Consider the following 19142-nt stretch of genomic DNA (forward strand, 5'->3'; position numbering starts at 1 on the left):
GTGGTGATTTAGGTGGTGGTTTTGGTGGTGAGGGAAGGAAGGATGGAGGTGAAGGAAGGAAGGAAGGAAAAAAGGAAGGAAGGAAGGAATAAAGTGAAATTGTGTCTAGTCGAATGCCACCACCTAGACTTTGCATGTTTTTTTTCCATTTCTTTCCTCCCCTCACCTTCCTCTCCCATCCCTCTCCCCTTTCCTTGTTTCCCCTTCTACTCTTTTTTTTCCTTCCCTTTCTTTTCCTCCCCTCACCTTCCTCTCCCATCCCTCCCCTTTCCTTGTTTCCCCTTCTACTCTTTTTTCCTTCCCTTCCTTTCCCTCCCCTCACCTTCCTCTCCCACCCCTCTCCCCTTTCCTTGTTTCCCCTTCTACTCTTTTTTTTCCTTCCCTTTCTTTTCCTCCCCTCACCTTCCTCTCCCACCCCTCTCCCCTTTCCTTGTTTCCCCTTCTATTCTTTCATTTCTTTCCCTTTCTTTTCCTCCCCTCACCTTCCTCTCCCATCCCTCCCCTTTCCTTGTTTCCCCTTCTACTCTTTTTTCCTTCCATTTCTTTCCTCCCCTCACCTTCCTCTCCCATCCCTCCCCTTTCCTTGTTTCCCCTTCTACTCTTTCCTTTCCTTCCCTTCCTTTTCCTCCCCTCACCTTCCTCTCCCATCCCTCTCCCCTTTCCTTGTTTCCCCTTCTATTCTTTCCTTTCTTTCCCTTTCTTTTCCTCCCCTCACCTTCCTCTCCCATCCCTTTCCCCTTCTACTTTTTCTTTTCCTTCCCTTCCTTTTCCTCCCCTCACCTTCCTCTCCCATCCCTCTCCCCTTTCTTTGTTTCCCCTTCTACTCTTTCCTTTCTTTCCCTTCCCTCATCCTTCTCTTTCCTTTCCCATCCCTTTTCCCTTTCTCACGTTGTCACCCCTTCCAATTCTTTCTCTCCTATCCCCTTCCCTCTCCTCATCTTCCTCTCCCATCTCTCTTCCCTTTCCTTACTTTGTTTTCCCTTCCACCTCTTTCTCCTCCATCCCTTTCCATCCCTCCCTTTTCCTCCCTTCCCCTTTTCTCTTCCACCTCTTCCCTCCTTAACAGTCTCTCTCCTCTTCCTCAATCTTTTTCTCCTTCCTATCAATTTCCTTCCCTCGCCCTCTTTCCCCTTCCTCTCCCCTTCCTCACTCTCTATTCCCCTTACACATATCTCTCTCTTCCATTCCTTCCCTCATCTCCCACTCCCCCTTCCTCTCAATCCCCTTTTGATCTCTCATTCTATCAATCCCCTTCCCTCCTCTCACCCTCCTCTCCCATCCATCTTCACTCACAAACTTTTCCTCCCTCCTTTTATCCTTTCATCCGTCTCCCCTTCCTCCCCAGCTCCCCCCTCCGCTTCCCCCTTCTCCGTTTTCTATGCATAAGGAAAACACTTGAGGCACAAACTCTCCAAATTCACTTCTTCTAGCTTCTTTGGCGAGCTCTTCAGTACACTTGAGCTCTGCGTCCATTTACATAGGGGAAGGAGGAGGAAGAGGAGGAGAGGAGGAGGAGGAGGAGGAAGACAGGAGGAGAAGGAGGAGTAACAGGAAATGGAGGAGAAAAAGAAAGAAGAAGAATATCAACAGGAAGAGAGGAAGGAAGAGAAAGAGGAGGAGGAGGAGGAGGAGTAGAAGAAGGAGGAGAGGAAGAAAAAGAGGAGGAGGAGGAAGAGTAACAGCAAAAGGAAGAAAAAAAGAAGGAGAAAGAGGAAGAATATCAGCAGGACGAGAAGGAGGAGGAGAAGAGGGTGCAGGAAGAGAAAGAGGAGAAGGAGGAGAGGAAGAAAAAGAGGAGGAGGAGGAGGAGGAATAGGAGAGAGTAGCAAAGGAGAAGAGAAAATTTCGATAAAGGAAAGAAATGGGGAAGAAGTCACGAGCATTCAGGAGTGATGAAGAAGGGAAAAAGGAAAGTACTAAAGGAAGGAAGAAGCAAAAACAAGGACAAGGAAGTCGAGGGGTAGAGTGTAGCAGCGCCATTAGTAAACAACAAGAACAGTGCCGCGGGCCAACCGGAAATTTTGGGGCCCACGAAAAAGAAATACCCCGAAAAATTGTTCTTCATATTTCTGCAAGACACGGACGGAACCCTAATTCTTCCTTGGTTACTTTCCTTCTATTTCTTTATTGCTTTGTACCATCAATATCTACTTCTATTTTTGGAGGGTAAGTGTGTGTGTGTGTGTGTGTGTGTGTGTGTGTGTGTGTGTGTGTGTGTGTGTGTGTGTCTCTGTCTGTCTGTCTGTCTGTCTATCTCTGTCTCTGTTTGTCTGTCTGTCTGCCTGTCTGTCTGTCTGTCTATCTGTCTGTTTGTCTGTCTGTATGTCTGTCTGTCTGTCTATCTGTCTCTGTCTGTCTGTCTGTCTGTCTGTCTGTCTGTCTGTCTGTCTGTCTATCTCTGTCTGTCTGTCTGTCTGTCTGTGTTCGCCTATTCGCCAGGAAGACTCGGTAAGTAATCAAGGATGGAGAAAGAAAAGGAAAAGAAAGGATAAAAGAAAGAGAGAAGAAAACAGAGAAAGAAACAAGAGAAGTAAAGATGGCAAAGGAAAAAGAAAAGAGGAAATGAAAGACAAAAAAGACAAAACAGGAGAAAAGAAATATATCAGAGAGAGAGAGAGAGAGAGAGAGAGAGAGAGAGAGAGAGAGAGAGAGAGAGAGAGAGAGAGAGAGAGAGAGAGAGAGAGAGAGAGAGAGAGGGAGAGAGAGAGACCAAATAAAAAAAGAGTAAAGAAGACAAGACAACAAAGAAAGAAAGAAAAGAAAAAAAAGACTCACCTGTTACTGATGGAAGGATTCTTTTTCACCTGTGTCCCATCTGGCTAATCATCCTCCCTCCCAGGTGTGCAGGCGGCCTTGCATGTCGCGGGCCTGTCTCCTTCTTACCCTCACGCTTTTTATGGCCATCCGCCTCCGAGGTCTCTTTTCTTAGGGCTTCTTCTCTATGACAGCGGCGTCGTATCTTTCCCTTCGTTCTTTCTGTCTGGGTGGAGGTCGCTGTAGGCTTTGATGTGTGTTGATTGTGCTTTTTCCTGCTGCTGCCACTCCACTACTGTTACTCCTCCTCCTACTCCTACTCCTACTGCTACTACTACTACTACTACTACTACTACTACTACTACTACTACTACTACTACTTTCTTTTTACAGCAAAGGAGACAGCTCAAGGGCACAAGAAAAGGAAACAATTAAAAAAAAAGCCCGCTACTCGCTGCTCCTAAAAATAATTCAAGGAGGTGGCCGACATAGGACTACTACTACTACTACTACTATACTACTACTACTACTACTACTACTACTATTACTATTACTATTACTACTAATACTAATACTACTAATACTAATACTAATACTACTCAACAATCATCATACTTCCACTACCATCACCATTACCTACTATTAAACTACCACCACTACTATTACTACTTGTTTCCACTTCTAATACCACTATACTACCACTTTTACTTCCACAGACACTACCACTACTACTACCACTACTACTACTACCGCTGTAGTTTTCACTTGCACCAATTCTTTTCGCCACACGACCTTTATACAGGGCAGACAAAAGCACCCCAAGGCGAGCCGCTAACAAGGTGGTGAAGACCTCATTCGACAGACTAATTAATTATAGAATGGTTGGCGAGGACGTCCGGGAAACCAGCAAAGAGAGGGAGGTAAAAAGGCGCTTCAGCTAGCCACGCCTCGCCGCACTTCCCCTTGTCCGCGTTGTTCTGTCCTTCTTTCTTCTCTCGTCTCCGCTCACCTGTCAACAAGAACGGACAGGTGCGTTAGATCAAAGGAGAGGTTAGGTAGTAGTTACAGACCGCGCCCGCACTCACACACACACGCACACACACACACAAAAAAAAGTGATACAAAAGTAGATAAAAGAATGAGAGAAACAAGAAGGGAAGGAAGGAAGGAAGGAAGGCAAAGAAAGGAAAGAAAGAGGGAGAAAAATAAAGAAAGAGCGAAAGAAAGAACGAAAGAAGGAAAAAATGGGAGACAGGCAAAGAAAGAAAAATCGTAAGAGAAAAAGTAAGAAGGAAGAAAAAATAAAACAACAACAGCAACAACAAACAAGAAAAAAAATAGCTAAAAGAACAACAACGCTAATAACAACAACAACAGCCACATCAACAACACATGTAGTATATAAACGTTAGATAGTGGGTCGTATTTTACATTTCGTCGCCCAAGTTCACATATTTGACAAGGCTTTCGTAGGAGTTGAGGGCATTTCCAGAAGTAGAGTTTTATGACCCTGATGGTAGTTTGACCCTTCCTCAGTAGCATGAGCCTAAAGAAACACTCATTAGAACCCGATTGATACCTTCTTTGACCTTTAGAAATAGTTGATGTGAGAAGCGAAAGTGTCTTATTGTACCTGCCAGTAGGAGACTAAGAGCCGATTTCACAGTCCAACACAGTGTCCTCGTAACAGCCCGAACCAAACTATAGAATCCCATACAATCCACAATGGGGAGGTCTTCGATGCCACACTAAATACACAAGACTTTTCCTGTATAGTTTTATCAAATTTGTGAACTTAAATATAAACACCAGACACTGTACAAGGAAATTTCGAAGGCTCTGGTATTGGTTTGGGAGCTTACTAACCCATCAAGGGGAACTGTGAAACTGGCCCTAAGCCCAGAGATGTTTTTGCAGACGGACCTCAATAACACTCGACCCTTCCTGTCTCTCCCATCGCAGAATCTCCCTGACGCTGTCCTGCCCGATGAACCTCAAGCTGTACCCTCTCGACACCCAAGTCTGCGAGCTCCTCATGGCCTCCTGTAAGTATCCGAGAGACAGAGACAGACAGAGATACAGACACAAAGACAAAAAAAAAGACAAGAAAACATAAAAAGACAAAAAACACAAAAAAAAGACAAAAAAAAGAAGAAAACACACAAGAAAAAGAAAACAGACAAATAAAGAAAACAAAAAAAAAACGACAAAAAATACACAAAAAAGACAAGAAAGCAGACAGGCGAGAGAGAGAGAGAGAGAGAGAGAGTTTATGTATGTTAATTTGTTATTTATTTGTAAACGAGTTTTTATTGGAATTTATTCTCTACTTTCATTTTCAATTTTGTGTATATATATGTATGAAAATTTCGGCATAAAAAATTCATCACACACACACACACACACACACACACACACACACACACACACACACACACACACACACACACACACACACACTCTCTCTCTCTCTCTCTCTCTCTCTCTCTCTCTCTCTCTCTCTCTCTCTCTCTCTCTCTCTCTCTCTCTCTCTCTCTCTCTCTCTCTCTCTCTCTCTCTCTCTCTCTCTCTCTCTCTTCTAAAACCTCCTTGAAACTTTCCCTCCATCCCTCCATCTCCTTCCTCTCCTTCCTTCCTCCTTGCCCCTTTCCCTCCCTCCCTCCTTCCTTTACCTCCACCCTTCCTTTCCCTCGTCTCCACTCTCCCTTTCTCCCACCTCCTTCTTCTCCCCTCAAGATGGCTGGACCACCGAGGACTTGGTTTTCATCTGGGAGAAGAACGAGCCCATCCAGGTGAACGAGAACCTCCACCTGCCCCGCTTTACCCTCGAGGGCTATGTCCCCATCTACTGCAACAGCAAGACCAATACAGGTGAGTCACGCCAGCCAGCCACAGGTATGCAAATGAAGGAAGGAGAAAGACAAGGGGACCATAATCAGTAATCTCAGACGCTCCCACCTCTCACGTCAACTCCTTCCATAAGCTAAAAGGCAGATCAATCGGGTTATAATGAGTGTTCTAGTCCGTTCATGGTACAGAAGAAGGGCTAAACTACCACCAGGGTCATTAAACTACCCCTGGAAATGCCCCAAACTCCTACGAAAGCCTTGATCTTGAGCGCGGTAATGCTCAAGAAAATGGACCCAGGGCAGAACGGAGAGCCAGTCGCGTCAGCCACTTTAACCCGTCTTCTGCGCACGGCCGAGATACCAGGATAATAGACCTTCTTTCCCCTTTTCTTCTCTTCCTTGTAGCGTATATGAGCCCAAAAGCAACGTTCTATTAGGCGGAATAAGAAGAGAATAGCCTGTTGTTGCCTTGGGAGTAATATAGATGTTGTAAGTTAGGTGGATTAGAGGGAAAATACGGTTAATATGTAGTTAGGGTTGGTGGTCGAGTTGAATGTCTTATAATCAAATCACTATTACGCTATTGTGTATCGTAGGGTGCTGGGTGGTTTCTCTCTCTCTCTCTCTCTCTCTCTCTCTCTCTCTCTCTCTCTCTCTCTCTCTCTCTCTCTCTCTCTCTCTCTCTCTCTCTCTCTCTCTCTCTCTCTCTCTCTCTCTCTCTCTCTCTCTCTCTCTCTCTCTCTCTCTCTCTCACACACACACACACACACACACACACACACACACATAGGAAATCGGACAAGTTTTTTCAATCGTGTTGCATTCGGCTTTTCATCTCCGTCTGTCTGTCTGTCTGTCTGTTTGTGAGTTTTTCGTTTGTTTGTTTTCTGTTTCTCTATTTTTGTCAATATATCCTTCTGTTCATCTGTCTGTTTATCCTGTTTGTATGTCTGTCCAACTTTCTGTCTTCTTTTTGTCTGTATCTGTGTGTCTGTCTGTCTGTCTGTTTGTCTGTGTTAGTCTGTGTCTTACGCGCCCCCTCCGTCCCAATCACCTCCCCCCCCCCCCCCGAGCTATTCAATTTCTCATGTCTGTCTGTCTGTCTGTCTGTTTGTCTATCTGTCTGTCTGTCTATATGTCTCTGTTACGCTCCCCTTCCCTCAAACCTTCATCTAACCGCGGATCCCATCAAAACTACCATGTGTGTGTGTGTGTGTGTGTGTGTGTGTGTGTGTGTGTGTGTGTGTGTGTGTGTGTGCACGCGCGCGTGCTTGTGTGCGTGTGTGTGTTGAGGTCATAGGCGTTACCTGGGGCCAATCAATAGCGGAGCGGCGCCCAAGTGTCGTCACACGCCAGACTTGGTAACAACTCCGTGTACTCAATTACCAAGGGTAGCAGGTAAAGGGAGGGTAACCGCTTGCTGACAATAGTGTGTGGGGGGATGAAGGGGAGGTTGCAGCTGGTAGTTAGTGGGCTGCAAGAGAAGGAAAGGGATGAAACAGTGGCCCCATATTCTCAAACAAGTCCTCATAGTCGACTGGCAAGGGAAGCAGGGAAAGGAAAGTTAACCGCTTGCTGACAATAGTGTGTGAGGGGATGAAGGGGAGGGATGCAATTGGTAGTTAGTGGGTTGCAAGAGAAGGAAAGGGATGAAACAGTGCCCCCATATTCTCAAACAAGTCCTCATAATCAACTGGCAAGGGGAGCAGGGAAAGGAAGGATAACCGTTTGCAGGGAAAGGGAAGGTTGCAGTTGGTAGTTAGTGGGTTACAAGAGGAGGGATTGTACGATATGAAACTCCGTACGAAATCTTGTGCCATTCAAAAAGTGGTGATAGGCATATGTTCTCTCTTTGGTTTTCGCTCAATCCCCATGCTATCGATCTTTAGTGTGTCTGTTACTTCTATGACTGACTGAACATGGAACAATAAATGCTTTAATAACGGTATCATCACGTACAAGACTAGAAAACCACCTCTTATTGCCAGTGAGTTATAAGGACAGAAACAATGATGGGTTGCATTTTATAGTTATTGAATTAGAGAGACGTGGAAGGGGAGGACGGGTATGCAGGTGTACCAATAGGTGCTGTGTAAGATGTTTAGGGTCATTACACATCAGACTTGGTAATTAGTGGATTTGATCGGTGAATTAAGCAGGGAAGCGAAGGGAGGCTGCCTGCTTGTAGTGAGATGATTATCGAGGCAGGAGAAGAGATGGGATGGGAAGAGAAGGAAAGGGAAGGGAATTGAAGGGAAGGGAAGGGAGAGGAAAGGAAAGGAAAGGGAAGGAAAGAGAGAGAGAGAGAGAGAGAGAGAGAGAGAGAGAGAGAGAGAGAGAGAAGAATGCATGTGTTTGTGTGTGTGTGTGTGTGTGTGTGTGTGTGTGTGTGTGTGTGTGTGTGTGTGTGTGTGTGTGTGTAATTTGAGTGTTTACAGAATTGATCCAAGCTCGTAGTCTCCTTCCCTTTGAAACTATCATATATTTTTTTCTTTAAGACTGTAAATGGGTTTTTTTCACATACGACTTTTTTTCTGCTAGTGTATTCCACTGTTATAATTGTTGTTATTATTGTCATCATCATTATCATTCTCAGCATCTTCACCACCACCACTACCAACACCAACACCAACCCTATCACCACCACTACCACCACACCACTTTAACCAACACCAACACTAATACCAATAGCTTACCAATACTAACACCAACACTAATACCAATAGCTTACCAATACTAACACCAACACTTATACCAACCCCAACACCATCACCAATACCAACACTAATACCAACACCAACACCACTACCACCACACCACTATAACCAACACCAACACTAATACCAATAACCTACCAATACTAACACCAACACTTCTATACCAATACCAACCCTAACACCACCGACCACAACACCAACACCAATACCAACACCAATAACAATACCAACACCAATACCAACACCAATACCAACCCTAATACCACCACCACCACCATCACCATTACCACCAACAACACCAATACCAATACCAACACCAACACTAATACCAACCCTCACACAACCAATACCAATACCAACACTAATACCAACCCCAACACCACCAGTACCAACATCACCAATACCAACCCTAACACCACCACCACCACCACAACCACCACCACCATTACCACCAACAACACCAATAACAATAACAATACCAACACTAACATCACCACCACAACCACCGCTAATACCATCTCTAAAACCAATACTAAAACCGATACCAACCCTAACAATACCAACACCAACACCAAAACCAACACCAACCCTACCACCACGACCACCACCACCACGCCAGGCAGCCAGACACGCACATCTCGTCACGTCAGCAACTCGGACAACATGAAAATCTCAGCGCCTCGAGGGAACAAAAGTATCCGTCAGCCGCCTTGTGTTCATTATCGAGTGTTCTTTGTGCATAACTTGGGGCGCGCCTCGACTCTGGGTTGCTTCGGGAATATGTATAAGAAAATGGCTGTGCTCCTTTTTTTTTGTGTGTGTATTATAAAAGTAAATGAACTGAAAGAATATTAAGTTAGCGAGTATATTTTGGAGTGATTTGTAAACTTCAGTGCATAACGGTAAGCTTCTTCGACCGGCCTCTTGCAGACTCCTTACGTTCTTATGTACTTATGTCTCCGTCCTCGTTCTCTTCTTCTTCTTCTTCGTCTTCTTCTTCATCTTCCTTTTCATCTTCCTCTTCTTCTTCATCTCTTTCATTTTCTCTTCCTTTTTTTCTCTTTTTTTCTTTTTTTCTCTTTCTGGATATTTTATTTTTATTTTTCTCTTTCCTTTTCTTCTTCTTTCGTCTTCTTCTTCTTCTTATTATTATTATTATTATTATTATTAGTAGTAGTAGTAGTAGTAGTAGTAGTAGTAGTAGTAGTAGTAGTAGTAGTAGTAGTAGTAGTAGTAGTAGTAGTAGTAGTAGTAGTAGTAGTAGTAGAAGGAGTATTCAAACGAGCAAACCTTCTATATAAAAACACTTCCACCAACACGAATCACCCTTTTCTGCAACGTATAATAACCAGCGTCGTTCATCTAGTAAATGGAAAATAACGAAATCATTTTAATATATTTTTGCAATTCGTTATGACATAGCAATTCTTTACCTTTATGTATATAACTGCACTTTATATTTCTCTTTCAATCTCTTTGTCTGGTTTTCATGTCCTGCGGCGAGATGGGAAAAAATGGCCGTGTTAAGGTTACGTTGGTTATTTCCTTGATTAAACTTTGACCCGGTGGCGACTTGCTTTCCGTGGAGCTTAGCGTGGACACTTGGAATAAATTAGAAACGGTGCGGGGAGAGAATGGACATAAAAGGCGAAGTTGTAATAATGAGAATGGTGATAGTGGTGCTGGTGGTGGTGGTGAGGTGATGATGATGATGATGGTGATGGAGGTGAAGAAGGACGAAAAGGACAATAAGAAAAAGAAGAAGAAGAAGAAGAAAAAGAAGGTGAAGATGAAGAAGAAAAAGAAGAGGTAGAACATGGAGATAAAACGACAAAGCAAAAAAAAAAAAAAGGAAAATGAATAGAAAATGAAAAATAAAAGTGGGAAATGGAAGAAGAAAATGAAAAAGACGAAAAGAAAAGGCGACGATGAAGCAGACGAAGAAGAAAAATAATAATAATAAAAATAAAAAGAAAAAAAGAAAAAGAAGAAAAAGAACGAAAACAACAAAACAAATAAACAAATCAACAAATATATGTCCCCACCAAGTACCTATACATAACCTAATTTTCTCTCTCACACCACCCTGCTGTCAACCAATAACCATAATAGAACCCTTGAAGTAAACAGAACCATAACCTCAAAGAACAACACTGGATCAACGGACAAGCGAAGTCTCAAGGGTAAGGAAGAGGAGGAGGAGGAGGAGAAGGTGGCGGCGGCTGCGTCTTGTTAGCTGACGTCTTACAAAGATCAGCACCAACACACATGCCTTGGACGGGGTCGTTGAGTCTGGCAGGGATGTGTTGACAGCGTTGATGGTGTTGACAGTTGACCCGTAAAGTGCCGGCCGTTGCAACTTATGAGCTCGTTGGTTTAGGGAATGGGCGAAGTAAGGCAGGAGGAAGGAAAGGGGATGAAGGAAGGAAAGAAGTAAGGAAGAAAGGAAGCTCAAAGAAGAAGGAAAGAAGTGTGATGAAGAAAAGAAGAAGGGAAGAAAATGAAGGAAGACGAAAGACAGATCAACGAAGGAGGAAAGAAGGAACCTCATGGAAAAAGGAAGAAAGGAGAGAGAAAGGAAGCTCAAAAGAGGAAGAAGGAAGGGAGATCAAAAAATAAGGAAGGAGGGATGATGAAGAAAGGAAGAAGGAAGGGAACACAAGAAAGAAGGAAGGAAGAGAGAATAAAGAAATGGGGATCAAGAAAGAAGAGAGGAAGGAAGGAAGGAACGGTGATTAAAGAAAGGAAGAAGAAAGAAGAGATTAAGGAAGGAAAGAAGGGAGGGAGATCAACTTAATCCCACGTATTTTAAATTTCTAACCCAGACCAAACTTTTTTTAGCAGCGATGAACCACAAAGGAGATCAATCGGTTTCTCCTGGTATTGCTTTCACGTCCGAGATGCTTTGTCTAACTACCACGAAGTCTCATAAAACTACCCTTTGAACTACCCACAAAGTCTCCACGAAAGCCTTATTAAATGTGGGCGTGTAAGCTCCGGAAGGTTTGAGATTATATAAACTTTAAAATTATACTCACCGCTCACTAAGTTGGTCCGGAAGCCCCACCCACTCCTTCCTCCTCCATCGAAGGTAACAATGACCCCTAACTCCGGACTCCTTTCACCCAACCAATCAACTCCCAAAGCCATGGAAGTCTGCCGTCGAGGGGAGCAAGAAACACTATCTTCTGCTGCAATGCGATGGACTAACGGCTATATTATTAAACATTTCTGGCCCCCAAAGGACACACATTTGACAAGGCTTTCGTAGGAGTTTTGGGGCGTTTCCAGGGATAGTTTTATGACCCTGGTGGTAGTCTGACCCTTCTTCTGTATCATGAACCTAAAGAAGCACTCATGAGACCCCGATTGATCTCCTTTTTGGCCTTTGGAAATAGTTGATGTTAGGGTTTGGAAGCATCTGACAATAGGCTACCGACATCATGGTAAGTGAAACATGGGTGGCATTAACCGTAGAGTTTTATGGAAACTGACATGCGTGTGAGATTCATGCTTTCTCTTAGCCGTGAAGTACATTGTTTGACCGTTTAATTAGCAAATACAAAGAAGACTAGTAACATTAAGAACTTAAGAAGAAAGACAGCAAAAACTTTACGTGAAATCTTCTGTTCGGATGCATGGGTTTAGAAGGGTCGATGCCTGCCCAGGATAAGTGCCCGTGACCAGTGTGTTATCCTCTCCCTGTGACCATGTAATTGTTGTCGATGCGGCGCCGTGTGTTGTTTTGGTGTTGTTGTCGCGGGCTTGTCTTCCTGGTCGTGGGATGTTAGTAATGCAATTAAACTTGAATGACGGCCGCTTATTAAGTTAATTATAAGATGGTACATATAGTCTGGTCTCTCACTCAATTATCTCTCACCGTGGAGTGTAACAAGATCATATTTTTTAACATTTCGGCGCCCAAATAAAGTACACATATTTGGCAATGCTTTCGTGGGAGTTTTGGGGAATTTCCAGTGGTTGTTTAATGACCCTGATGGTAGTTTGACCCTTTCTCTGTATCGTGAACCTAAAATACCACTCATTAGAACTCAACTGATCTCCCTTTTTACCTTTAGAAATAGCTGACCTGAGGGATGGAAGCGTCTGACAATACCAACCTCTCTGCTAGCTGGTATTATAGACGCTTTGCCATCTCACATCACCTATTTCTAAAGGTCAAAGAGGGGTTAATTCAGATTCTAATGAGTGGGTTTTTTTAGGCTCAGGGTACAGAGGAAGGATCAAACTACCACCAGGGTCATAAAACTACCCCTGGAAATGCCCACAACTGTTCATGGTAAAGAGGAAGGGTCAAACTACCACCAGGGTCATAAAACTACCCCTGGAAATGCCCACAACTCCTACGAAAGCCTTGTCAAATATGTGTTCTTGGGCGGCGAAGTGTTTCATAATACGACCCTTGAGAGCCGCGTAATTGCGTTTATCCATCGTGGAAATTAAAATGAGATCACTTTGTATAGAATATTTCAACAAACGCGTATCACCCTTCCATTTATAACCAATTAGTGCCATTCATCTTAAATAGACAAAATACGAATAAGTGTACAGTGAATTAATTGCATTTTTCATGGAGAGGAAAAAATATACCATTCTTTCCTTTATTCTTTCTTTATCTCCCTTTCTTTTAACTTCCATAATCTCCCTTCCTTCTTTCGTTGCCAGATTGTCGTACTCAGGCGCTTATATTTCCCGACTTCCTACCCCAAAACTGTCTTCTGGGCTCCAATAACGAAACGCATTTATAGTTATCGTTAAAAGAGTTAGATCCTGATGTTTCTTGGCAATAATTAGGCGTCAGAAAGCGGTAAATACCATGCTCTGAGTTCGATAATCTGGAAACGGTGATGTGTAGTAACCTCGCTCTTCGTCTTCGCAGGGGAGTACAGTTGTCTGAAGGTGAATCTGTTCTTCAAGCGCGAGTTCTCGTACTACCTGATCCAGTACTACATCCCGTGCTGCATGCTGGTTATCGTATCCTGGGTGTCCTTCTGGCTGGATCAGTACGCCGTGCCTGCCCGCGTGGCCCTCGGCGTCACCACCCTGCTCACGATGTCCACCCAGAACGCGGGCATCAACCAGTCCCTCCCCCCCGTGTCCTATACCAAGGTGAGTGTGTGTCTTGTAGTTGTGGTCTTTTGTTTTCTTGGTCTTCTTCTTCGTCGTCGTCTTCTTCTTTTTCTTTTTCTTTTTTTCTTTTCTTTACCTTCTTTTTTCTTCTTCTTGTTTTGTTTCCTCTTCTTTTTATATATTTTGTTTTCTTTATCGTCTTCTTTTTCTGCTTCTTCTGTTTTTATCTTTTTCTTTTCTTTATCTTCGTCTTATCTTCTTCTTCTTCTTCTTCTTCTTCTTTTTCTTTTCTTCTTCTTTTTCATCTTCCTCTTCTTCTATTACCACTACTACTACTACTATTACTACTACCACCACTACTACTACTATTACTACCACCACCACCACCACTACTACTATTTCTATCACTACTACTACTACCACTACTACTACTACTACTACTACTACTACTACTACTACTACCACTACTACCTCTACAACTACAACTACAACTCCTACCACTATAACCACTACTCTACTTCATCTCACCTCTAACACACTACCATTGCACATCCCACCCAGGCCATCGACGTGTGGACAGGAGTGTGCCTAACCTTCGTGTTCGGGGCGCTGCTTGAGTTCGCGCTCGTCAACTACGCGTGTCGATCAGACCTTCAGCGGGATAAGATGAACAAGCAGCAGCTCCGACGCCGCCGCTGGGAGCCTGAGCTGATACAAGGCGTGCGGGCGGAGGCTGGAGTGAGCGGCGCCTTACCCTCCACGCCGCCGCCTCCTCCAGAAGACCTCCTCATGCAGCCATCCGCCTCGGCCTCCCCGTCGCACCGTCACAACCACCACCTCCACCAATACCGCCATTACTACCCGGGGCGCTGTGACTCTCCTGAGGACGACTATCAGAACTTTGTGAGAGAGAGGGTGAGTTGTGTTCCTCTCTCTCTCCCTCTCTCTCTCTTTCTCTCTTTGATGTTGGCAAAACTGATGATGGCTGCCATTACACTTCTCGGAGATCGCAATAATTGTTACATTCCTTTCAGATGGAGAATGGCGTCCCGGCTTTCGCTATGGTGAGTTCTGAGAAACGTCACAAGAAGCAGGTCACTCTTTCAATCTGTTAATATCCTCAGCATGTTATTTCTTTTTCTCGTACAGTCTGCTCTCTTTTGTTTTCGTTTTTGTTATTGTTTTCTCTTTCCTTTGTTATGTCACCGTTCACTTTATAGTAACCCTCCAGCTACAACTATTAACACGTCCAGATGGATGACTTTAGAATCTTCGGTCACTACGCACCACTTAACTGCTCTTTCCACCTAAAACACTAATGCAAATACATCTGGAGGGTTAACTTTAGAATTTTCGGTCACTATGCACCACCTCATTGCTCCTTCCACTCAGAAAACACCAATACAAACACGTCTGGAGAGTTAACTTTAGAATTTTCGGTTACTATGCATCACGTAACCGCTCCTTCCACTCCGAAAACACCAGGGGGTTAACTATTGAATCTTCGGTCACTACACACCATCTCATTGCTCCTTCCACACAGAAAACACTAACACAAATACATCTGAAGGTTTAACTTTAGAATTTCCGGTTACTATGCACGATCTAACTTCGCCTTCCACCCACAGAGGCCGCTGATCGGGGTTTGTCACGAGGGGGCCATGGGTGCTGGGGCCTGCGAGGTGCATATAGTGCGTCCCTCTGGTCGCGCCCCAAGCGGAAACTGCGTCAAGTCGTGGCTCTCCAAGTTCCCGACGCGGAGCAAGAGGATCGACGTCATTGCCCGCATCACCTTCCCGCTCGTCTTCGCCCTCTTCAACGTCGCCTACTGGAGTGCTTACCTACGAGAAGAGAAGAAGCAGTTGTAAAGTTTCTCTCTCTCTCTCTCTCTCTCTCTCTCTCTCTCTCTCTCTCTCTCTCTCTCTCTCTCTCTCTCTCTCTCTCTCTCTCTCTCTCTCTCTCTCTCTCTCTTCATGGACCATCATCGTTTTAGCCTATCCTATATTTTTATTCTTCTGTACTGTTCTTTCTTCTGCTTTCCCTGTCTTACATCATGCCATAATTCTTTCCTTCCTTCCTTCCTTCCTGCCTTCCATCCTGCCTTCCTTCCTTCCTTCCTTCCTTCCCCTTCCTTCCTCCACTTCCTGCCATCCTTCCTTTCTTTCTTTCTTCCTATCTTAACCATTCCTCTCTTCTGCCTTGTCTGCCTTCTCTCTTTCTTTCCTCTCATTCTCCCATCCTCCTCATCCTCATCCTCATCCTCATCCTTATCCTTATCCTTATCCTCCTCCCGTCATCCTGTCACCAAGTACATAATTGTAGATAAAGACCAAAAATGTTGCACATCACACAGAGCAAAACTATATTTGTAATGTTACCGTTTTCATTCATCTAGCTAAGTGTTTGCAACCACTACTGGGCGCGGCGCAAAAAGTATAAATAACATAATCCTGTCGGCAAGTTACAACCTCCAGATAACGTGTTGAAAACCATTGTATTGTAAAGAAATAGGTCGAAAAGAGGAAGTGTGAGTCGTTTTTGTATGTGAGTGTGTTAAGAGATTGGTATATAGTGAAAAGTCTTACGGAGTGACAGTAAAAAAACGAGAGAATAAATTTAAAAGCATAGTTACATGTTTAATTTCTAAAAACATAGATCACAGAGTAGCCGTTTGTGTTCCTAAAATGTTCCAAAATCATGATATTTTAAAGAGAATGAAGAAAGGAACCCTGGCTTGGAGTGACGGTGTAGGTATATAAAGCGTTTGGTGTGATACTACAAGGCTGTCACCTGTCTGTCATGAGAGGTAGGAAGCTCTGATTAACATGTACTATAACATTTCTATGAAGGGGCTCTTTCTTCTGATCATAATACTGCAGGACAAGTTATCATTGCCAAGTCCATTCACAATTCACACTTAGGTCGGTATGCTCAGACGCCTCCTCCTCTCACGTCAACTATTTCCAATGGCCAAAAAGGAGATCAGTCGGGTTCTCATGAGTGTTTTTTTAGATTCAGTGTACAGAAGAGGGATAAAACTGCTACCATGGTCATTAAAATACCCTTTGAAATGCCCTAAACCCCTTCGAAAGCCTTAATAAATGTATGTGTTTGGGGGCCGCAATGTTTGAGAATATGGGCCTTATACTTCTTGAATGAATCTGTCGTTGTTACTTGAGATGCTTCCATGGCTTCCTCTCTACATTGACAGTCCACAACAAATTACGTTTTCTGACCAATCTAACACAGAAAGCATTGACAGTCCACAACAAATTACGTTTTCTGATGCATAACGAACGCAAAAAGAAGCAATAATCAACGTTTTTAACACTATCTTTAATTACATATCGTTACTCGTGCATATATGATAGTTTTGGGTGTCTGGAAGCCGATATATGGCAATGTTCTGAGTACGATAACATGGTAACTCTAGTCTTGGTCTTGGTTTTGGGGTCAGATTCAAGAGGGAGACTAAAGAAGAAGTGAATAAGAAGAGGAACAAAAATAGGAGAGGAAGATTCCGTTCCGTTCCGTGCATAACACTTCATTTCGCAAACATGCCCTCAAAACTCAATTTATTCTTCGACAAGTTAGCCCCACCTTTGACCTTTGCATGTATTTAAAGCCGGTATTATAAGACACTTCCAGTTCTCACATCAGCTATTTCTAAAGGTCAAAGAGGGGGTCACTCGGGTTCTAAAGAGTGTTTCTTCAGGTTCATTGTACGGAGGAAGGCTCAAACTACCACCAGGGTCATAAAACTGCTCCTGGAAATGCCCAAAACTCCTACGAAAGCCTTGTCCAATAGGTGTTCTTGGGCGGTGAAATGTCTCTTAATACGACCCTTAACACAAAATCCAGAGGTTGTAGCATGCTTACCGGATTGTCGATATTATGTAAAGTCTGTAGTTGCCTCAATGTATTCATATATAAGTACGTAAACTGTGTAATACAAGTGAGTCAGTTCTTAGCCCGGCGGTCACTCATAGGACACGGTGCTATGGTGTTGTGAGGGAAAATGTTTCAGGGATACCAGGCCTTTGTGGTAGTTTAGAATGCCAGACGGTGCCCCTGTGACCTCCTGCTGCTGAGGACATGAGCGAGAGAGTGCCAAGTGTCGGTGTTGGTGTTTGCAAGGCCTCTGTATGGTAGGTCCTTCAGGCAGCTTGGCTCTCGAACACATAAACTTGTCCCATGAAAGTTAAAAGACCCATATACTCATTTAAAAAGTAGCATAGAAAATTGCATTGTTACAGAAATTTATTATTTTGCACTAGTATGGGTAAAAAGGCATAGTCAGTGTTGTCCATATCTGTCTAAATATTTATCGGTATCTTCACATTGGCATAAAATCTCTGAAAATCACTGAGTTAGCCTTTAAGCCTGAGATCCAAGCTGCCTGGAAGACCTGGCAGCATAGGTCTTGCACGTTGGTAGCATTAAATATACCGCTGGATGGGTGGTTGACTGCACTTTTTTCAGGTCCACAAGTTCACTGCACCAATTCAACAAGCAGGTGAAGATGATGATGTACTGTAATTGCCTCTAGCTTGGTGATGGTATGGTCTGTTTGCCTTATTATTTTCATCTCTCAGTTTTTTAGAAGTAACCTATTTTCCGTACGAACGCCACAGCTTTCCTCGGTCCTGCAGCATTCACCAGGACAACTTGTGATCGGTGTAACAGTATGCGCGTTTCTTGTCTTTCCGACTGACTCCCGGTGAAGCGTCCTGCATGTAATGAACTGGTAAGGATTGTGAGTGAAGATTCATTAGAACACACACACGTAATGCTTGAGTCATGGTAGTTTTCATAATGAGAGGGATGAATGAAGGTAGACTGGATTTTGGTCGTGTGTGTGTGTGTGTGTGTGCGTTTTGTATTGACAGTTTCTCAGGCTCTCTTTCTGTCTCTGTCTCTGTTTGTCTTTCCTCCAGTTTGTCTGTCTCTGTCTGTTTGTTTCTGTTTATATATGTAGATCTTTTTGAAGTCATGTTTACTTGTCTTAGTGTGTGTGTGTGTGTGTGTGTGCAATAATGAATCTTAACCAGAACCTTTTTGTATTTGGTATAAGATTGAGGATATGGCCCGTAAGTTTTGTTTTCGAACTTTCTTTTTAGTGTTCCAGTATTGACATCCAACGGTATTGATTCTCTTCTGAATTATATTTTTGTAACAAGTCTAGTCATAGCGTATTACACCACACAAAAGAATGTATTTTTTGTGTAACTTGAAGAGCTTTATCCCAAGATGCGTCTCGCTCTCACAGGCCAGAGGGAAGGAGTCCGCGCGGGTATAAAGTCACAGGCAGGACAGTGAAGTAAAGTTAGCCTAGGCGAGCTTCGGTTGATGTATTTTGAAAAGTCAAAGATTTTTGCACTGTACAACAATGTTTCCTAAGGTTGAAAGTATAACTGAACCATTGCCAGTTAGTGTTGTAGTTTAAGAAATGATGGGAACTATAATGTAAATAATAAATACCTGCTTTTGCAACTGTATGTAAGACAGACTGTATCCCTGTCAGCTTGAGGGACACAAAGTGTATGTTTACAAGAGGGATTTCTTACATTTTAAACATGAATTGTATGTTCCTGACATCGTTTCCTTACCCCTGCAACATTACTTTTTTTTTTTTTTTTTTTTTACAGCAGAGGAGGCAAACTAAAGGCAGAACGAAACAAACAACAACAACGCTGCTGCCATAAGGGACAGAATACCAGAAATAATTAAA

At 43.4% G+C, this 19142-nt stretch overlaps 1 protein-coding gene across 1 annotated transcript in view; it reads left to right on the forward strand.

Moving 5' to 3' along the window:
• The window catches only part of LOC127006991 (glutamate-gated chloride channel-like), a 91371-nt gene extending 74730 nt beyond the window's left edge, over positions 1 to 16641 (forward strand). The window contains exons 9-14 of the mRNA XM_050877451.1: positions 4717 to 4799; positions 5491 to 5625; positions 13221 to 13450; positions 13973 to 14326; positions 14446 to 14475; positions 15040 to 16641. Of these exons, the coding sequence (XP_050733408.1) occupies positions 4717 to 4799; positions 5491 to 5625; positions 13221 to 13450; positions 13973 to 14326; positions 14446 to 14475; positions 15040 to 15279 (1072 nt within the window). The 3' untranslated portion in view covers positions 15280 to 16641. The remainder of the gene's footprint in view (positions 1 to 4716; positions 4800 to 5490; positions 5626 to 13220; positions 13451 to 13972; positions 14327 to 14445; positions 14476 to 15039) is intronic.
• Positions 16642 to 19142: the final 2501 nt, after the last annotated feature.

The sequence above is a fragment of the Eriocheir sinensis genome, chromosome 34, assembly GCF_024679095.1.
Source record: "Eriocheir sinensis breed Jianghai 21 chromosome 34, ASM2467909v1, whole genome shotgun sequence".
Taxonomy (NCBI): domain Eukaryota; kingdom Metazoa; phylum Arthropoda; class Malacostraca; order Decapoda; family Varunidae; genus Eriocheir; species Eriocheir sinensis.